Here is a 21628-nt window from a genome sequence, read left to right on the forward strand (position 1 = left end):
TCATGACCAGGGCATTTTTTGCTATTCAGCACTGCGCTACTCTAACTGGCAATTGCTCAGTCATGCAACACTGCAAGCATATTACGTTTTTTATCACTTTTTTCACATAAACAGAGCTTTCTTTTGGTGGTATTTTTATTTCATGATATAAACGAAAAAAGACTGAAAATATGGAGAAAAAAAATAGGATTTTTTAAAACAGCTTACCTGTAAAATCCTTTTCTTTCGAAGGACATCACGGGACACAGAGCCACAGTAATTACTGATGGGTTATATAGGTATCACTGGTGATTGGACACTGGCACACCCTATCAGGAAGTTCAACCCCCTATATAATCCCTCCCCCTTGCAGGGATACCTCAGTTTTGTAGCCAAGCAATATAGTGTATTAGAAGAGGGGCGGGACCTCTGTGTCCCGTGATGTCCTTCGAAAGAAAAGGATTTTACAGGTAAGCTGTTTTAAAAAATCCTATTTTCTTTCTCGAACATCACGGGACACAGAGCCACAGTAATTACTGATGGGATGTCCCAGAGCAATGCTACCTGAGGGGGGGAACCACGACCAAGTAGGGTGCAATCAGACCTGAGGACCCTGTACCGCTGCCTGCAGCACACTACGCCCAAAGGCGATATCCTCATGCCTTCTCACATCCACCTGATAGAATCTGGTGAATGTATGGACTGAAGACCAGGTTGCGGCCTTGCAGATTTGAGCCATAGAGGCCCGGTGATGCACTGCCCAAGAAGCACCAATAGCCCTTGTGGAATGTGCCCTGATCTGAAACGGAGGAATCTTCTGCTTCAGACCGTAAGCTTGAATGATCAATTGTCTAATCCATTTAGAAATGGTAGCTTTTGACGCTGCCTGTCCTCTATTGGGACCCTCTGGCAGCACAAACAAAACATCCGTCTTGCGGATCTGAGTAGTTGCCCCTAGATAGGCCTTAACTGCTCTTACTACATCCAACGAATGTAGAGATCTCTCTTCCGGAGGACAGGGATCTGGAAAAAACTAAGATGAGGGCGTAGTACCACTCTATCCTTGTGTATAATCAAATAAGGCTCCTTACAGGAAAGAGCTGCTAATTCTGATACTCTTCTAGCAGAAGAGATGGCCACCAGAAAAATTAATTTCCTTGTCAACAAGACCAAAGGAATCTGACATATTGGTTCAAAAGGCTGTTTCTGTAACACAGCCAGGACCAAATTCAAGTCCCAGGGGTTTAGGGGCGCTTTAACCGGAGGATTAAGACGCATCACCCCCTGCATAAAGTTTCGGACCAAAGAATGCGAAGCAAGTGGCCGCTGAAATAATACTGATAAAGCAGAGACCTGGCCCTTGATGGTACTCAAGGCCAGCTTCATCTCTAATCCCATCTGTAGAAAATCAAGGATTCTACCTATGACATATTTCCTGGGATGCCAACCTCTGGATTCACACCAGGTTATATAAGCCTTCCAGACTCTATGATAAATCATCCTGGAAGCTGGCTTCCTTGCATTAATCAAGGTAGATATGACAGGACCTGAGAGCCCACAACTCTTCAGAACGTGGGTCTCAATAGCCAAACCGTCAAATTTAGCGTTTGTAAGGCAGGATGGACTACTGGACCTTGAGATAACAGGTCTGGGCGTACCGGTAGTATCCACGGGGAACCCACCGTCATCCTTACTATTTCTGCATACCAAGTCCTTCTGGGCCAAGCGGGGGCCACCAGAAGTACCGACTTCCTTTCCTACCTGATCCTGCGAAGGAGTCGTGGTAGTAGCAGAATAGGCGGGAATGCGTAAATCAGTGAGAACCGATGCCACGGAATCACCAACGCATCCGTCCCGCATGCAAGAGGATCTTTTGTCCTTGCCACAAATCTGTCTATATTTTTGTTGAATCGGGATGCAAAGAGATCTACATCTGGAACCCCCCATCTTTGGCATATGGCCCAAAAGACGTCAGGATGCAGAGACCATTCCCCTGGAAGTAACTGCTGGCGACTTAGATAGTCCGCCTGCCAATTCTCTATTCCCGGGATGAAAACTGCCGATATGCATGGCACATGCTTCTCTGCCCAGACTAAGATCTGGTTCACCTCTTTTTGAGCAACTCGGCTCCGGGTGCCTCCCTGATGATTGACATAAGCCACTGCTGTGGCATTGTCGGACTGGATCCTGACCGGACAACCCTGTAGCCTGATAGTCCAGGCCTTTAGAGCTAGATGTATCACCCGGATCTCCAGAATGTTGATGGGTAAGGTCCTCTCTGTCTTGGACCATACCCCTTGGACCGCAGCCTGTTCCAGAACTGCTCCCCAACCTGACAGACTGGCATCTGTTGTTACCACCGTCCAGGTAACCGGTAGAAAGGATTTCCCCTTCTGCAGGTTTTCGGGTATGAGCCACCAATTAAGGCTCTGACGCACCGCATGCGACAGGTGCATCGGAAAGTCTAATGCCTGAACCTTCTTGTTCCAGGTCGACAGAATACGGTGTTGCAGCATTCTTGAGTGAAACTGAGCATAGGGAACGGTTTCGAATGAAGACACCATCTTCCCTATTAGCCTCATACAAAGGCGGACTGAGGGACCCTTCTTGGTCCTTACTGTCAGAATCAGCTCTCTCAAAGCAGTGATCTTTGCCTGAGGTAGAAATATTTTCTCCTGGCTTGTATCTATAATCAGACCTAAATACTCCAGTCTTCTTACTGGTTTTAGGAAAGACTTTTCTAAGTTGAGGATCCAACCTAGGTGTTCTAGATACCTGACCGTGGTCCTCAAGTTTCCATTCAAAGAGGCTACCGACCGGTCTATCAAGAGCAGGTCGTCTAGGTATGCTATGACAGCTATACCCTGAGCCCTTAATCTGGCCAGAGGAGGAGCCAAGATCTTTGTGAACACTCGAGGTGCAATGGCTATCCCAAAAGGCAGAGCCACAAACTGGAAACGGCGCCCTCCTACCTCAAAGCGCAGAAACTTCTGATGAGCAGGAAAAATGGGCACATGCAGATATGCATCTCTGATGTCTATTGATGCCAGAAATTCTCCTCCCTGCAGGGTGGGAACTACTGTTCGAATTGATTCCATGCGGAAGGATTGAATCCTTAGGAATCGGTTCAGATCCCTTAAGTCCAAAATGGGCCTGACATCCCCATTTGGCTTTTGGACCGTAAAAAGGTTGGAATAGAAGCACAATCCCTGGTCCTTTGCGGGAACTATCATAATGACCTCCTGCGACAAAAGTCGCTCTAACGCTAGAAGGAGCGACTGTTTCTTCTCTGGGTCTCTGGGAACATTTGATCTGAGGAACCGAGGAGAAGGGAATTCCTGAAACTCCAGCTTGTACCCTAAGGTTACCGTGGAGACTACCCATCTGTCCTGGAAGTCCTCGTGCCAGAGCTCTGAGAACTGTCGCAGTCTTCCCCCCACTCGAGTGAGCGGGGGCGCCCCCTCATGCAGAGGTCTTAGTGTTTTGCCTAGTAGGCTTCTTTCCCCAGGACTTCTTTTGTCCCTGGGGTTGACTCTTGTCTCTGGACCCCGATGGAGGCGGCCGTCGAGACTGCCTGGAGGCTGAAGCCCCCGGCGCTGGGGAAAGAGTCCGTTTGAAAGAGGGACGCTTACTCTTCTTCTTGACAGGTTAGAGAGTGCTTTTCCCACAAGAGATTCTCTTGATATAGTTATCCAAGTCCTCTCCAAACAACCTTGCACCACGAAATGGAAACCCAGCCAGTAGCTTCTTACATGGTGCTTCGGCTGACCAATTTTTCAACCATAGGATTCTACGTATATGCACCAACCCCAGTGAAAGACGGGAGGTTTGCACGATAGAATCTCTAATGGCGTCAACCACAAAGCATAAGGCCGCTGGAAGGTTAGCAAACCCCTGGGCCTGCTGTTCAGGTAATACTTTGATGACCTGCTTAACATGGTCTCTTAAGTATTGACAGACTCCAATCGCTGCTACTGCAGGTTGGGCCACTGATCCTGCTAAGGAGAAAACATCCTTCAATAGGGATTCCATCCTTTTATCTACAGGATCCCTGAGCATCTGAGCATTGTCTACAGGACAAGTCAGGCTATTATTTACGGAGGAAATGGCGGCATCAATAGCCGGTATTCCCCACATTTTAATAAACTTTTCTTCCATCGGATAAAGTGTTGAAAACTTTCTCGGCGGAAAAAAACGTTTGTCTGGGTGATCCCACTCAGAATAAATAAGCTTTTCAAGTAAAGTATGAACAGGAAAAGCATGTGCTGCTTGGAAAGGTTTCAGTGACCCCAAAGCAGAAGAGGATTCTTTAGCAGTTTCAGGTATGGGCAACTTAAATGTGGATCGGACCAATCCAGTGAGGATCTGCACTAAGACTTTCTCCTCTTGGGAAGTCGCAGAGGGTCCCTCTCCACCTGATTCCCCCGAAGAGGAATCATCCATCCCATCCCGATTCTCTGAAAGGGACTCATCTCCTTTATCCCAGAGCTCCTCTGTCTGAGGGTCTTGGGGAACAGAGGAAGGCCTAGTGCGTTTTCTTCCACTGAGTGAAGACGTAATCACGGCCATAAATCTTTCCTCTAGACCATTAATGGTTGAAGAAAAAAACTCTTGTGTAATATATACAGGGGCTGAAGTGCCAGAAGCAGGTGTAGCCCCTGACCCCGATGGCTCTCCCTGGCTAGCCGTCCCTGGCCCATCTTTAGGGGGGGAGGATGCTGCCGACAGGGGGCCCTCAGAACCTGAACGAGATCCCCTAGTGTCTCTGGTTCCTGGGGTGCTTGAACCTCTTCTACCCATAGTGCAAAGCAACAAGGTGTGAGGTATACAAATGAACACTGCCCGCTGAGCGATGTAGTCTGGCTAAAAGCCTTGCTACCCAATGCTCAGTCTGGTGTTACTTCAGTAAATGCTGCCTAGGAGAATGCCTGTGTCCCACCTTACATGCGACCATCAGCTCTGTGTCTCTCAGAAGGCTGAGTGCACCTGTACAGAGTGCCTCTAATAGCCTGCAGCTGGCCTGAGTGGGAGTCTAAACACTCTGTGCTGACATCCCGCCCCCTCCTCTACCGCCCCCCCCCCCTCGAGTTTTGAAAAAAACGAGCGCTTCCCGCACTGCCGACTCTCCTGTCATGCTTCTGGAGAAAAGGCTGGGGATGGGGGGGAGAAGGAGGGAGACTGGTAACAAGATTTGCCTGAACGGCTATCTTCAGAGATGGTGGCCATTAGGCCACAGAGCCCGGGTGGTATAACCACTTTCTAGATCCCTGTGGCCCCTCCCTAGCCTGGGGGGAACATTCAAACATGAGAAATCCCCCCTTTCCACCTTACCTGCTTGCAGCCTGCTTTGAGATGCTGGGAATAATCAGCACTGAACACCTGAGACAAAGTCAGCATGTGTAGGTTTGTGCTCTTGGCAGCCCCCGGTGGTCACAATAGGCATAGCATGCATTTACCTTAAAGGAGAAAAGCCACTAGAACTCAAAAATTCTGTGGAATCTCCTCTTACCTTATCCAGCCGCAGGGTGCTGTTTACACAGACCCAATCTTCACCTCTCACGGTGGGCTCCGTTTGAAAAAACCGTCAGAGACTGGGGCCCCCATCAGTAGGGGGATCCAACAGTTCTGGGACCGTAAAGCACCTCGCCAGAAATTAGGAAGTTTAAAGCCATTTTCTGATCTGCGGGGTCCAGCTCTCTAAAAGAGAAGCATTACGGGTAAAACCTCGTTTCTTCGGACACGAGGCCCGGGTACCATTCAATTCGGCCATGAAAAGACACTTTGAATGGATCCGGTTCGCCTGGCTTGCCCCAGTATAGGATCTTAGGATATTCCCTTTGGAGCTCAGCACAGGACATCTTTACACGTCCATCACCTAAGACACTGGCGTAAAAACTGAGGTATCCCTGCAAGGGGGAGGGATTATATAGGGGGTTGAACTTCCTGATAGGGTGTGCCAGTGTCCAATCACCAGTGATACCTATATAACCCATCAGTAATTACTGTGGCTCTGTGTCCCGTGATGTTCGAGAAAGAAACAATATTTTCCACTCTATCATAAAACATATCCAAAAAAATCAAATGTCATCATATATTTAGGCCAAAATGTATTCTGCTATATGTCTTGGGTAGAAAAAAATAACACTTGAGCTCCTGAAGGTTTTGCATGTAATAGGTACTGCATTGTAGTTGGCAAGACTGCTGGCCGGAAGGCCTTAAAGCGGGGTTCCACCCAAATGAACAATATCTGTATGTATTCTCTTCCTTGCCTAGATGCTGACATGCTGTTTAAAAAAATTTAAATCGCCGTAATTACCTTTTATTTTTCTATTCTTCTTTGCACTTCCTGGTTCTCCTCCCGTGGGAGTAGGCGTGCTTCTAGCCTCTCCCAGACTCCGCACAGTCTCCTGGGAGCTAGTCTCAGGCTTCCCAGGATGCCACTGAGCATGTGCGGGAATGAGCAGTGAATGCTGGGAGCACAGCATTCACCACATCCAGGAAATAAATGCTTGTGGGCTTCAAATGCCCACAATGAAGATGGAAACCGCCTGCAGTGAATAATATAAGTTATTCTTTCCGACTAAATCTGACACAGGCGGACATATTACACACAATATGTGAGTATGTAATGCTGAGAAGAAAAGTTTGTGAATGAACTAAAAAAAAAAAAAATGATAGATAGGTGGACCCCCGCTTTAAAGTATAGGCTCATAGGATCATTGAATAGTGTTCAAAATCTTGAATAGTGTTCAAAATCTTTATTGATGAACGATTACAGAGGACAGTGCAACGTTTCGGAGCCACACACAACCCCTTTATCAGGCATGTGATCATCTTTCATTACATGTCCCTGGCGAAGGGGCCTTGCATGGCTCCAAAACGTTGCACTATGTCCTCTGTAATGTGATTTTTCTTTAACCGGTTCCCGACCAGCTCACGCAGATTTACTGCGGCAGAATGGCTCCCCTGGGCGAAATTCCGTATGGGTACGTCCTTCCCTTTAAAAGCTACCAGAGGGCGCACGTGATACACAGCGGGGGACCCAATGCGCGTGGCCGGCGGGCACGATCGCAGCCAGCCACACGCGATCGCGTGCACGAGCGCCAGCACGGAGAGTTGTGTAAACACACAAATCCCTGTGCTGTCAGGGAAAAGGAGCCATATAGTTTGTTCTGTAGTGGATGTGACCTCACCTCGCCTACTTCTCCAGATAACATGGACCTTCTCCACAAGGATTCAGGCAAGCCTGTTTCACGTGCCAGCCACACCTGGACTGTTATGCCACAAGGTGCCCAGAACTCCCCCTCCCAATTCGCCAAGGCAACGGCCCTCATTCTGGACACCTGGATGAAGTTACACCCAGACATTGTACTCCTTCAGTATGTAGATGACCTCCTGCTTGTGATTGCCTCAATCTACTCTGAAAGCCTCCTCTACTACCTGGTTGAGCAAGGTTGCAAGGCCTTAAAAAGCAAAAAGTCCAGAAAGAAGGTGATTTTCCCAGGCCTCTGCATCTCCCAAGGCACCTGACATCTCACTGAAGAAAGAGTTGCTGCAATCAAGGGCATCCCTTTGCCTCAAGGTCAAGCAATCCCTTTATGATGCCCTGAAATCTGACCCTTTCCTGCTTTCTCCAGAAGCTGCGGGACAATTTTGAAACTCTGAAGGAGATCCTCTCAACAGCCTCTGCTTTGGGACTAAAATACTTTCAAACTGTTTGTCTCAGAGAGGCAAGGACATGCCACAGGAGTTTTGACTCAGGCCCATGATAACAGACTCAGGGTATCACTCCTGTCAACGGGACTCAGTGGCCAGGGGGGGACCCTCCTGCCTTAAAGCCACCTGTGCATCCCAATGCCCCTCATGACATAACTGCCATACTGAACCAAGTACAGCCCAAACACCTGTCCTCAGCAAGACACCTCAGACTTCAGTGTGCCTTGCTTCTCCCCGATAACGTCACCATCCTCCGATGTGATACCCTTAACCCATCCACTCTCCTTCCTCTTCTCGAGGGGGGAACCTCTTTGAAAAATGATTCTCATCTCACCGCTCATGACTGCTTCAAAGTGATGAAGATGGACACAACACACTTACCGACAGTCAGTGAAACAGCATGCAAATTGGCAGAAGGAAATTTTGGGATCATCCGGAAAACCAGAGGGTTCCTGACAGCAGCAGGAACACCTGTAAAACACAGTGCAGCTATCAAGGACTTAATGGATGCCCTACTCCGCTGGGAAACAAGCTGCAGATCGAACGTGAGAAGTGGTCAGCAGAGTGAATGCCCCTATCCTGGATGACCCAATAGACACCCAGAAGAGACTGTGCAAACCACTATGATTCTACAAAACCTTCTTGTAAACAGGACTCACCTCAAGGAGCAACAAGAGACAGCTGACAAAGAAAGAAAAAGAAGTGTGGATCAAAAAAGGAGCCACAGAAGTTGAAGGAATCACGGAATTAAACAAGAGACTGCGTCTGCCACATAGGCCGGAAGCCTATCCCGTTACCAACATGACGGCGAAGACCACAGCTGACAGACTTTTAACAGAAATAGTGTGCAGATATGGTGTCCCAGAGGTTATAGAGAGTGATCAGGGGCCGGCTTTCATGGCCTCAGTAACCAAGGAGATATGGACAGCCTTAGGGGTCACACTAGCTTTCCACACTCCATACCATCCTCAGAGTAGTGGGAAGGTGGAAAGACTGAATAGCACAATAAAGTCTAGAATGCTGAAAATGTCTCAGGAAACGGGAATGAGTTGGCCAGACAGCCTACCCATTGCCTTTGCCATTGCCTTGTTCGGTGTTAGGTACACCCCCAAGGGGAAATCATGGTTTGTCACCCTATGAGATATTGTTTGGCTCAACCCCCAAACTGGGTTGTTATTTTCCACAACAGTTGCAACGTCAATCTGATGTATTAACTGATTATGTGACTGCTTTATCTCGAGAATGAACAAGTATCCATGCGCAAGTGTTTTCTTCCATTCCAGATCCTGAGTTAGACACAGGATCGCACAAGTTGGTCCCTGGTGATTGGGTCCTGGTAAAGAAGTTTGTGAGGAAACACACCCTTGAACCCAGATATGATGGTCCTTTCCAAGTCCTTCTGACAACTACCACATCAGTAAAAGTGGCCGGAAGGAACTCGTGAATACACACCTCTCACCGCAAGTCCTGTGCCCGAGGAAGAGGCTGAGGAGACCAAGCCATGATCCTGTTTATCCTTTTTATTGTGACTGTTGTTCAGGCACAAGAAGTAGCCTTCAAACAGAAAGATGGCATAACCCAATTCTGGTATAATTCATCCAACACACGTTGCCACTTTCATATCCCCTTATAGTAAGATACTTCCAGGTACTGATTATAGTGTCCAGTCCAATAAAACAGCAATAGGTCCCATGACTGTGTATGTATGTGTCACTGACACATATTGAAGTCACTCATTGATAGAATGACAATCAACAAGCACACAGATCAATACTTCACCAAAGGTTATTGTGAGTCTCATAGTGAGGTGTCTGCAGATCTAGTGCAAAATCAGGTCCACTCCTCAGGAGACGTGTACAGGATCTGTGGAGACATGAAAATTAGAAGTAGAATGACAGGACAGTGAACAGGAGAATATGCACTGGCAAAAGCCATAATGCCTCTGCATATTCTCTCACAAACCCCAGAGCCGGAAGCCAAGGATGTACACAAACCCAACAGAAGACGTAGGAGTGCCCCAGCAGGCAGGTTTGACCCCCACATATACATAGACGCCATAGGGGTCCCAGATGAAATCAAAGCAAGAGACCAAGTAGCAGCAGGTTTTGAGTCGCTGATACCCATTATCACTGTAAATAAGAATGTAGACTGGATAAACTACATTTACTATAACCAACAAAGATTTGTCAAATACACCAGGGACGCACTCCAAGGTTTGGCCGAACAGTTAGAGGCAACTTCACACATGACTTTACAAAACCGTATGGTCTTAGACATGCTCCTAGCTGAAAAGGGAGGTGTATGTAAGATGATCCCCGAGGCAGGTACATGCTGCACTTACATGCCAGACAACACCAGCCCAAATGGTAAAGTGATTTTAGCCATCCAGAAACTAGAGGACCTGTCCAAAGAATTAAAACAGAATTCAGGGCTCACCAAACCCTGGGATCAGTATTTCACCTGGATAAAGGGAGGACGACAGGGACTACTGAACCAGATAGGGATAGCCATCCTGGTAATAGCTGCCACAATCTGCTGTGTTCTCCCCTGTATTAGGAAGTGTGTAGAAAAAGCTGTCGATCAAAATACCCCTACGTTCGTAAACCAAGAGATACCAGATGATGATGACGATGTCTATGTAAGGCTTGATGAAAATTATGATGATAATTATGTGTTACACTCCGTTACAGTCACCCTCCCCCGAGATGCAGCACCTTAGGGCTATAGGGACAGATAGCACCTGGCTACATTTCGCCAGCTGTATCGAGGGGAGTGGTGAGCTAGTCACTGCCCTTTCTCTACATATAGCTTAAAAGAGTTGCAGAGGCAAATGGGCCGGGTGGTTATAGGTGGTTTACTAGTGTTAGGGACAGTTTTTGTGAAATAAGTAAATAAGCATTTCAAGGGGGGACTGTAGTGGATGTGATTATGAGTGCCATGATGAAATGCCTATTTCTAATATAATCGCATAGATATAAGTGCTTATCTCATATAACCAGCTATTAGCCTTAACCATGCTCAATTAGATGTCTGCCAGCTTCCCCCTTTTTGTGGAACAGAATTGCAAGAGTTAAGAGCAAGTTAAAAGAAGATTGCGTCTGTTTTCAAGAACTGGAAACAAGACACCCTATTTAGCTATGATAGTCTGCTATTCCCTTATATAGATATAACCCAGCTAAAAGCTTATACTTTGTCACAATAATGAATATGTATATTTTGTGGTCTGCATACGCTTGTCTTATTTGATTTGATAACAAAATATCCGGCTCACGGTATATTAGCCGGGGTCCAGGAAGTAATAGCACCAATTTACTGAACGTTGTACGTGTCAGTGATTTGTGTCGAGTGTGCACACTTTTACATTGAACGTTAATTTGGCCAGGGGGACAGAAACAAAAGTACCGAACGATTCTGGTTCGGTCCAAAACAGTTCTTACTAAGTAGGAAAAACTATGTCTCCTCTCCTAGTCAATCCTATCCCCATACAGTTAGTGACCTTTACACAGTAAACAGTGCATTTTTAACGCACTGATGGATGTATAAATATTACTGGTCCCAAAAATGTGTCAAAAGTGTCCGATTTGTCCATCGCAATGTCGCAGTAGCGCTAAAAATTGCAGATCACCGTCGTTACTAGTAAAAAAAAAAAAAGCCATAAAATGCCATAAATCTTTCCCATAGTTTGTAGACAGTATAACTTTTGCACAAACCAATCAATATACGCTTAATGCGATTTTTTTTTTACCAAAAAATGTAAAAGAAGAATACATATTGGCCTAAAGAGATGAAGAAATTTGGGTTTTTTTTGTTTTTTTAATTTGGGGATATTTATTATAGCAAAAAGTAAAAAATAGTTGTTGTTTTTTTAAATTGTCACTCTTTTTTTGTTTATAGCGCAAAAAATAAAAACCGCAGAGGTGATCAAATACCACCAAAAGAAAGCTCTACTTGTGGGGAAAAAAAGAACGCAAATTTCGTTTGGGTACAGCGTCGAACGACCGCGCAATTGACAGTTAAAGCGATGTAGAGCTAAATTGTAAAAACTGCTCTGGTCAGGAAGGGGGTGATTTTGGACGCTATTCAACAATAGGACAATAGAGTGTTAGATTAGGGGTTTGTGGCATTATCACTTACAGCAGCTTACTGTGCATTAAATCCTATTAGTCATGTAATAACAGTAAACTATTTAATGGCCACTTGTGCTGCTGGAGCATAAAGACCCTGCCATTACTTCCTGCAAGGGTCTTCGGTGATTTGAGGCAAATTATATTGAAATGAACGGCAGAACAATGAAGACTGACAATGGATAAGATGGACAATGGATAAGACCTTGCTCTTCCCTGTTAGTCTCATTCATATGAGAAGCCATTACACAGAATTACTCCACGCTTACCTCATTATCTCTTGTCAGTCGCAGGATCTCATCAAAAGTCACAAAAGTGTCATTCCCTCGTACCGCGTCTTTCTCCATGTAGCCCAGGTGGATGTCAGTGGCCACCAGGATCTTAAATGTGTCTTCATCATCTCTATAGACAAAGAAGATGGGTGAAATTCTAATTCACAGTGGCACTGACCTGAGATTTAGGGCTATTATTTGATAATACAAAGGACTGCACTTTCCTTATATAATAAACATGAATGCTGCATTAGCAAAAGAGCATTTTACACACTATACAGTACATTCATAAGAAGAATTATTATCAAATATTACCTGTGGATATTGCTGACTTTTTCAACATTTTTTAACAGGCACACATTAGGTCTTGGATCAAATAGTGCCTACACATAAAAATGATATTCTTGTACAATAGACACATGCCATTGGCATGGTGATTTTTTTTTATTATCTAAATTAACAAAACTGATATTTGACATATGGATTTTTTTTTTTTTTTATTTACTTGTAAATTCTATATCCTAAGAGTACAGAACAGGATGAACACTGGATATTCATAGACCCTGGGTTATTTCTGGTCATGCCCACTTGAGGGTACCCCTGCCTTCAGGTTATTCGGCAATGGCAGAGCTTTTGATCACACACCTTTGGGCGTTACTCCTATAACCTTACCCCACTCTCTAAAACCTCAGAGCAACAGAGGAGGGTGAGTCCTATACTGTACTTCAAAATGCAGGCGTTTACAGGTAAGTTAAATGATAGCCACCAAGGCCAATCTGCACGAGAGATCACCCAAAGGGAGTTCCCTAATGGATCCAAAAGGTGGTTTATGCAGGGAAGAGGAAACCAAATTGAGATCCCAAGGAAGCACAGAAAGCTGTAATGGGGGTCTGATCCATAAGACACCTTGAATGAAGGTTTTTACAAGTGAAAGTGAAGCTAGAGGTTTCTATAATAGAAGTGGTCGTAAACCCCATTCATGACATTGGATCTAAGCACATATATATGCAGTGTTTACTTATCCCTCTCCAAAGCTCTAAGTGCTGTTTCTCACTGGTGCTCCTTTCCTCTGTTATCAGCAGAGTCACTTCTGACAAGTTTTCCGACACATGAGATAACATCAGCTGAAAATTTGTGTCGGGGAGGGTGCTTAGAGGGAGATGACCAGGGAGCTTTTCTATGCATAATACAGCTGTGCGTGTTCCTTTGTTCCTCTGCCTATGTGGAGGGGAGGGGGTGCCTTTCCTCCAATCAGCTTTCACAATGTAAGTGCAGACTCCCCATCCACTGCTGAAAGAAGAAGAAATATTTCTAACATGATCTGACCCTTTCAAAGAGTGTAGAAAGGGGAATACAGCAGATATACATCAAAACGTATGTAGAATGATTTGTTTCATCAGTGGGTATCATCTGAGGCTATTCACTTCACTGAGTATATCTAAAGAATTTACTCAAAGTGTCCTTTGAGTAAAGTGGCAATGAGTAAAGTGACAATGACAGAGTCAGCTATACTTCTGTCTTTCAAAACCTAGGTTTCAACAGTCATGCACAGTAGCACGATAGAGCAGGGGCCTTGAGACAGCCAACCTAGCCTGTTTGGAGGAGGCCAGGGGTTGTCCCCTACACATTTGAGCTGTCTGTGTACCAGGTTCTTCTGGGTCAGTTTGGTGTAATGAGAATTACTGGCTTATTTTCTTCCTCTATTTTGCAGAGCAGTCAAGGAAAAATCTGCACTTATGGGAAGGCATATACTGACCTAACTTAAGTTCAGGGAAATACCAGAGCATTGAATACCAGTGGTAGAGGGCATTTGGTCTTGGCCATAAACAGGAGTAACTTGTTGAACCTGAAGGCCAGGATGTCTACATCTGGAGTCCCCCATTTCTGACACAAGAAGATGTTGAGATAAAGGGTTCATTCCCCTTTGTTCAGGCAGTGATGACTGGGGAAATCCACCATCCAATTACCCACTCCCAGGACGAGAACAGCAGAGACTGTTGGACAGTATATCTTCACCCAGGAGATGATCAGACTTACTTCCTTCAAGGCTGCCTGACTCCTGGTAACCCCTCTGATGATTGATATAGGCTATGGAAAATAACTGTGTGTACCCTAAATGGCTTTCCCTGAAGAAGAGGGGGTCCAGTGGTGTAGATTATTGCTCTGAGCTCCAAGATGCTGATGAGAAGCTTTGCATCCCTGGGTGGATAGGTTCCCTGAATTTTGAGAGATTGGAATACTCCTCCCCAGCCTCTAAGGCTGGCATCTGTTGTTACCACTTTCCAAACGTGTGAGAGAAACAACTTTCCCATTTCAATAGCTGGATTGGAAATCCAGCAAGCTACAAAGTTTTTTGCTTGATTAGAGAGAAGCATAGTGAAGTAAAGAGATGGATGTTTTTGTTCCAGGCCAACAGAGTGTTGTGTTTAAAAGTGAGTGGAACTGAGCAAAGGCAATAGCCTGAAATGAGGCAATCATGAGGCCCAGGACTCTCACGGAGAATGCAACTAAGGGATGTGTTTTGGATCTTAAAGTAGAGAAACTTCATAAAGGATATGAGATTTAGGACTTGAAGCAGAACTCCAGGCAAAAACTTTTTTTCATAGTTTTAATGCTGCTTTCTTACCTTTCTAGAATATGTAGCCCATCTTCTGATTGCCTCTGGAGTTTTTGAGAAACAGCCTGTTCATTATTTAAATAATAGGGTTGATTCCCTGTGGTTTTCTGTTTGCAAGACCACAGGTTGCTATGCCTTGCATTACACTGGTCTTGTCACATCCCTCCTGTAGTTTAGTTCAGCCAGCATATCCTGCTCGCTGCAGTGGGTGGACCAGCAAGTCTGAGATACCCAGTCTGAACCTCCCACAGAGGCAGTGCTCCCCTCCTCCCATCACAAGCCCAGTTGGAGCTGACAAGTTCCCTCAAACCATTTAACCCCATACATGCCGGGCAATCACACAGGTAGGCAGGGGGTACAGATCTCGATAGTGACATTAAGAAGGCACTGTGACAGCCCAAACATCGGAGATCATTATTAACTATCCTGATCACCGGAGACACACAGGGGAGAGATAAAGAGATTTCTAGTCTTTCTGTATAAGCACAGGAGCATGGGGGAAGGAACTGGGCGGCTGTACAGATTTAACCCCATAGCTGCTGGGGAGTGCGTGCCACTCACTTGGCATGATGTTCACATTCAACATGTACATACCTAGTGTACCCTCCCACATTCACTGCAATTCCCAAAGCATGATGGGAAGTGTAGTTTTATTATAGTGTAGAGAGGGAGGAGAGGATATGATGCAAACCCTGGTGTAACAGCTCCTCCTTGGCAGAATAGATGTTGCATCTTTTGAATTACAGAGATGATTTCCTGAAAATTCAATTAGACATTTCTCTTCAATGGTAAGGAATTTCACAAATGTATTAATGGTTTAGTGTTTTGTATAGGGGGGTGTACTAATGGGGGAATTTTTTGCCGATTCCTGAGTTCTGCTTTAAGGAATCTAGCAAAAATAGGTCTCACATAGTAAAATAGGGATACAGGAGTATGCCCAATGTCCAATCACCTGAAGGTAGAAGTCTATATTCCAGAGTCACAGCTTCTGTCCCATACTTTACAATTAAAATAGTAAGTACATCCCTACATTTACCATTCACTTCAAATCTATTAAATCAGTATCAGATTACATGGCAGTGATTGTAACAATCAGGTGGAACCTGGTGAAAGACAATGAAGAAAGCCAGAAGAAAAATAATAAAAATGACCACATCTAAGGATGGTTAAGCTTTATTATAATACATTTTTTCTGAAATTTAGATACAATTTCATTTTAGGAAGAAATGGCCTTAACAATTTACTTACAGAGATCCCCCAGATGAACTCATTTCTACTCTTTAAGTGACTGCAAAGAACCAGTTGGAATAAACTCTCCCCTACAAAAATAAGAAAAGAAAAAATAATAAATAAAAGTAAGCATGTAGCAGTGGGTAATTCTTCCTTTAAATATCACATACATTGGTCATTTATGATACATGAGAATTTAGAAATGTGTGCAGCACAAAAAAAAACAGGCACTAGTTAACATTTTATAGGGCATTTTATAGGGCATTTTATAGGGCAGGTCTAAAAATTAAACTGAATAAAACACTTGAGTCTGATGTATGTGTGTTCGTGGAACAAGCATGAGAAAGATTTTTAGACAGAATTGAGAATTAGAACCTCTGTCAAGTTTCACATTCTGTCTGTGTCACCATTAGTGAGTTTTCCCTTTACTTTTAGTCCTGAAGACACAGCAGGAAGTGGGGGAAATTTCACCAAAACAGGCATTTCAAGATTTCCCCTCTGCCCTTGTTCTAGCAACAACTACGCAAGTCCTAGGCTGGCCATACATTATTCAATTTCCTATAGACTTACCTTCAATTATCTAGTGCAAGGGCCTGCCTGATTGCATACAAATTGAAAGTGTTTAGGTTTGACCTCAAATGATATGGTTTTGGTAAATTTAAAGGAAAATTGTACAAGAAAATTGTATAATGTATGGCCAGCCTCAGAATTCCCCTCACTTCAGAGCACATTCACCCTGTGAATGGGCCCAACACTGAGTACATGGGATAACCCCAGCTCCAGGAAGCAGCTCCATTGAGAATAGGAATGGGCTCGAGTGTGTTTGGATCGAACCCGACAGGAAGCCGTCACTGCACACCGCCAATCATAGGCAGCATGTGTATGTGCAGCTGCCGGTTGGGAAATGCCTCACTGCCTATGATTGGCGGTGTGCAGTGATGGCTTCCTGGTGGGTTCGATCTGAACACGCCCGAGCCCATCACTAATTGAGAGTAATGGGAGGCTGCCAGATCCCACAGGTAATCATGGCCCTCCACAAGTTATCCCTCATACAGTGATCACCTGTGAGTGATCATCCCTGGACGCAAAATGTTTTATCTGTCTTCAATTGGAGCTAATTGAGTGCAAATTGTGCTCCATTAGCTTCTTCCCTGACCACAAGGGACAGAAAAGTGACAACAGAAATCGGCATTGGTGTCTTACACAATGCTTCCGGGTTCATTGTAGAAAGAGGGGCCCGCGGGTGGCACAGTGAAGACTGGAAAGCATGGCAGGGGGAGTCGCACACTCATAGAAAGCGATCGAGCAGCTGTACAGCTGCTGTATTGCTTTCATTAGGAAGCCAACTTGCGGCTTATGAAGCATGTGTAAAACCCCTGCTGCCATCGCTGTAAGCCTTTTGACGATAAAAGGGTTAAAGGATAACTCCACTTTTGTGTAATATACCAAATGAAAGAAGAAGAAGAATAAAGCACATACAACTGCTACACAAGCCATATCGTAATTTAAGGGGTAACTCAAAAAAACGCAAAAAAAAAAATTGCAACTAAAAAAAATAATATAGCGTATACAATTGCGACAAGTCATGCTGTAATTGAATGTTATTAAAGAAGACCTTTCCTTTTCAATCTGCAGCTCTATAACTTTCTAAAGAATGCAATGCAATATGGCTACCGGGAGGCGTTCTGCACAAAGATGGGATACAGAATGCGCCCCTCCAGAAATCTCATTTCCTGCTTGTATGATTGGCTTACTGATTTTCCCAGAAGTCTGCACTAAGATACAAGTCAAGTTTTGCACATCTCCTGCAACAAAAATGTCATTTTTGATGAGATGCTCCGAAAGGGAAATCACGTCTAAAAGGATGCAGAACCTGGAACTTTCTTCATTAGAGCCCTGCAGCAGCAGCTGACTGATATATATATTATTATATATATTATATATATATATATATTATAAAATCACTCTGCGCATGGACACAAACAGCTATTTCTTCAGAATAACAAAAGGTAGGAATCTGCATCAAAGTTTGTTAAAATCCATGCAATGTACACAGATCACCAAGAGGGGAATGTTTTTTTTCTCAACAAAAGTGGAGTTACTCTTTGATGTCATTAAAAATGACCCTTTCAATCTATAGCCTCTGTAAAATTCAATGCAATGTGGTATTCTGGTGGCCCCCAAAAATTTTATGTCCCGCTTGTGTGATTGGCTCACTGGTTTTCCGAAAGTCTGCACTAAGATACAAGTATATCAGCTAAAATAAGAATTTCAGCTTTGGCAAGATATTCCCCATGGATTAAACACTTCTAAAGGGATGGCAACGCTGCAGCTTTTCTCTTTAGAATACCGAGGCTGTGTTCATACCACTGCAAATTGGAGGCAGGATTCCCGCATCCAGTTTGCAATAGCAGAAGATTTTAACACAAATTTTTTGCACAAAAACGCTGTGCGTCTTCTGGTCCGTATCAGGTCCGAATTCAGCCCAAAATTCGGACTGAAATCGGACCTGAAATGGTGAACCAGCACGCACCGGATGCTGTGAGCCGCCTGCATTTCATATGTGAAAGGAGCCTGAGAGTGGACCAGGTGATTGTAATGAATCCAACCCTCCCATTTAGATTCAGTCTGCAAAGGACATGGTGAAACAGATATTTCTTTACAACAAAAGGTAGGAATTGGCTACAAAGTTTGTTAAAAGAAAAAAAAAAAAAAACTCTGCAATGTACATTGATAAAACTGGAGGTGATTTATTTTTTTTCAACAAAAGTGGAGTTATTTTTAAAATAAAAAAACAAAGGGCACAGAAAGATTATAAAAAATAGGAAGGTTATATTTTTTTTTTGTGGGGGTGTTACAGGCCACTTAAAGTGGTCTGAAAACTGGATGAAAACCTAATCTAATGCCTCTACCAGCACACTTGGGGCCAAAGATACATAAAATCTAATTAATGTACCAGTCTGTTTTGGGTTGTGGGAAGATTTTGGAGCACCTGCCGAACGCCCACACACAAACACAGAGAGAACACAACCACTCAATGTAGAAATGAACAAGTGCATTCATTATACTGACACAAAAAAAACAATGACCATAGAGGAAAATGAACCGATCCAGAGATTGCATAAGGTAATAAATCTAGTAAATAATAAAAAAAAGAAACAAACAAGCAGCTAAGTCCTCTGTGCTGGGATTAGGCTGAAAGAATAAGATATGTGGTTACATGATTAACGGAGGCACAGAGGTATCTGAAAAAGTTTTTACAAGGAGGCCAGAAAAATAAATTGCCTGTATTGCTTTGCTTTTACAATACGTAACTGAATTATTCAATATCACAGACGGTATAAATCATTTGAAGATCCACCTAGGTCGAAAGGAAATTATTCATCAAAAGTATGGGACGTTAAAGAAGCTCTACTGAAAAAATATGTTGTAAACAGGCCACGGAACCTTTATATACTGTAAAAAGCAAGCATGCCTCCAAGAGAGATCCCACTCTAGTCAAGGAGGGGAGCACAGACTAGGACACTGCAGCTTGTTAAAGGTGGGATCTTCATCTAGTCTTGCTATTTGACAACATGCCTGGTTGACCTGTCAACCAGATGATATTCTGGACATTCCAGATGGAACACACTGCACATTTTTATGTTAACCATCAGTTTGGCAGCTTTCAGAAATTATATTAAGGGCGTACCACCAGACAACCAATAATTCATGCAGCAGCCATGTGCCAAAACCATTTGCCTTGGACACCTGTTGCCTAAGATGTTTCTGGGGTACTTGAGCACTGATCACTGGGTTTTGTAATAGCTCCCTGCCTGACTGTTCACAAGAGCAATGGACCTGCATGGCGGATGAATCCTTGAAAAAAATCATTATAGGAGAACACTTACCAAAGGATCAGAGGATGATCCAGATTGTCACTATATATCAATAAATGGATTTTTTCTACAGCTTTCCTGTAAAATCCTTTTCTTGGAGTACATCACGGGACACAGAGCACCATAATAATGACTATCTGGGTTATATGCCATCTATAGGTGATTGGACACTGGCAACCAATAGACAGAAAGTCCCCCCCATATAACCCCTCCCATACAGGAAGTACCTCAGTTTTTGTACCAAGCAATGAAGATCCCAGAAAAGAGGGGAGGGACCTCTGTGTCCCGTGATGTACTCCAAGAAAAGGATTTTACAGGTAAGCTTTAGGAAAAATCAATTTTTCTTTATCGTACATCACAGGACACAGAGCACCATAATAACGACTATCTGGGATGTCCTAAAGCAATGCCCCTGAGGGGAGGGAGACACTATTATAGAAACTGCCAACAAGGAGGACCTACTCCATTATTTGTAATACGCTGAGGCCAAAGACAGTATTTTCTACGTGATTGACATCGACCTGGTAAAAACCCTGTAGCTGTATAAACCAAAGACCAAATAGTGGTCTTGTACACCTGGGCGACTGACATCCGATGATGGATGGCCCAAGATACTCCCACACCTGGTAGAGAATCTCTAACCAGAAAACATTGAGTTTTTTGCCATTTAAACCATAGGCATCATTGATAAACTGGCAGATCCACTGCTAAATACTCGACTTGGATGCCTCCTGCCCTTCCTGGGCTCTTCTGGCAGCACAACCAGAATTCCTGACTTGTGACGACAACTCAAGTAGACCCTGAGCGTCTAAACTACCTCTAGAGTAGGCAGCGATCTTTCTCCTGCCGATTGCGGATTTACGAGAAATATAAGATGCCAGACACTGTCCTGATTCAAGTGAAAAACTAGAAACCACTTTAAGCAATAAAAAATGGATGAGGACGCAACATCACTTTGTGATGCGAGACCAACAATGGCTCCTTGCATGAAAGAGCCGCTAATACTGACACTCCACTTCGTGAAGTGACAGCAACCAAAGAAGGCACCTTCTGAGATAAAAGGACCAAAAGAATCTCCTTATTGGTTCAAAAAGTGGCCTCTGCAAGGTCAGTCAAGACCAATCCAACTCCCAAGGACACAAGAATGGCCTGACAGGCTGGACTTAAAGGTACTTAAGGCCAAACTCCTTTCTTCTACTGATTGAAGCCACCCACCCACATATTTCTGTGGGTGCCACTTCCTGGCTTTACGCCAGGTAAAAAAATATTTTCAAGTCCTGTAATTGAAGCTCCCTGAAGCTGCCTTCCAGGGGCTCAACAGTGCTGAGATACAGGACTCAAGACCATCAGGTCCTGCTGGACTGGGAGTGTCCAAAAGAGTAACTCCCGCAAGACCGGCTATGTCTGCGTACCAAGCCCCCCCACTAATATCAGTGTTACCACCTTATGGATTCTTCGCAACAGATGTGGCAGAATCCTAAACAGGGAAAAAAGCGCCAAATAAAGGAGAAACAGACCTTAAGGTATTACCAGTGTATGTACCACCATTGGCCGTGGGACTCTTGTCTTGGATACACCTGTCCCAACTGTTGTAGAACTTTGAATCTAGTAGATTCCCCTGCACAGTTCCCCTGCCACTATCCTATACCTGGAATATGTATTGGCGATGGAGACAGCACTTGTACTGTCCCAGACAGAATGTGGTACACCTCCCTGAGTCGCATGACCTTTGGTGCCGCCCTGGTGGTTGATATATATATATATGCCTGCAGAGGCATTTCCAGATAGAACCTTCAACAGGTTTGTCCTATA

The 21628-nt window shown here is 44.3% G+C and overlaps 1 protein-coding gene across 2 annotated transcripts in view; it reads right to left on the reverse strand.

Moving 5' to 3' along the window:
• The window catches only part of MRE11 (MRE11 homolog, double strand break repair nuclease), a 497020-nt gene that overhangs the window by 467571 nt on the left and 7821 nt on the right, over nucleotides 1-21628 (reverse strand). For both annotated transcript variants that reach the window (XM_073613016.1, XM_073613017.1), the window contains exons 2-3: nucleotides 15957-16027; nucleotides 12089-12221 (exon numbers count right to left, since the gene is read on the reverse strand). In XM_073613016.1, the coding sequence (XP_073469117.1) occupies nucleotides 12089-12221; nucleotides 15957-15979 (156 nt within the window). In that variant the 5' untranslated portion in view covers nucleotides 15980-16027. The remainder of the gene's footprint in view (nucleotides 1-12088; nucleotides 12222-15956; nucleotides 16028-21628) is intronic.

Source organism: Aquarana catesbeiana, linkage group LG02, assembly GCF_042186555.1.
Source record: "Aquarana catesbeiana isolate 2022-GZ linkage group LG02, ASM4218655v1, whole genome shotgun sequence".
Classification (NCBI taxonomy): domain Eukaryota; kingdom Metazoa; phylum Chordata; class Amphibia; order Anura; family Ranidae; genus Aquarana; species Aquarana catesbeiana.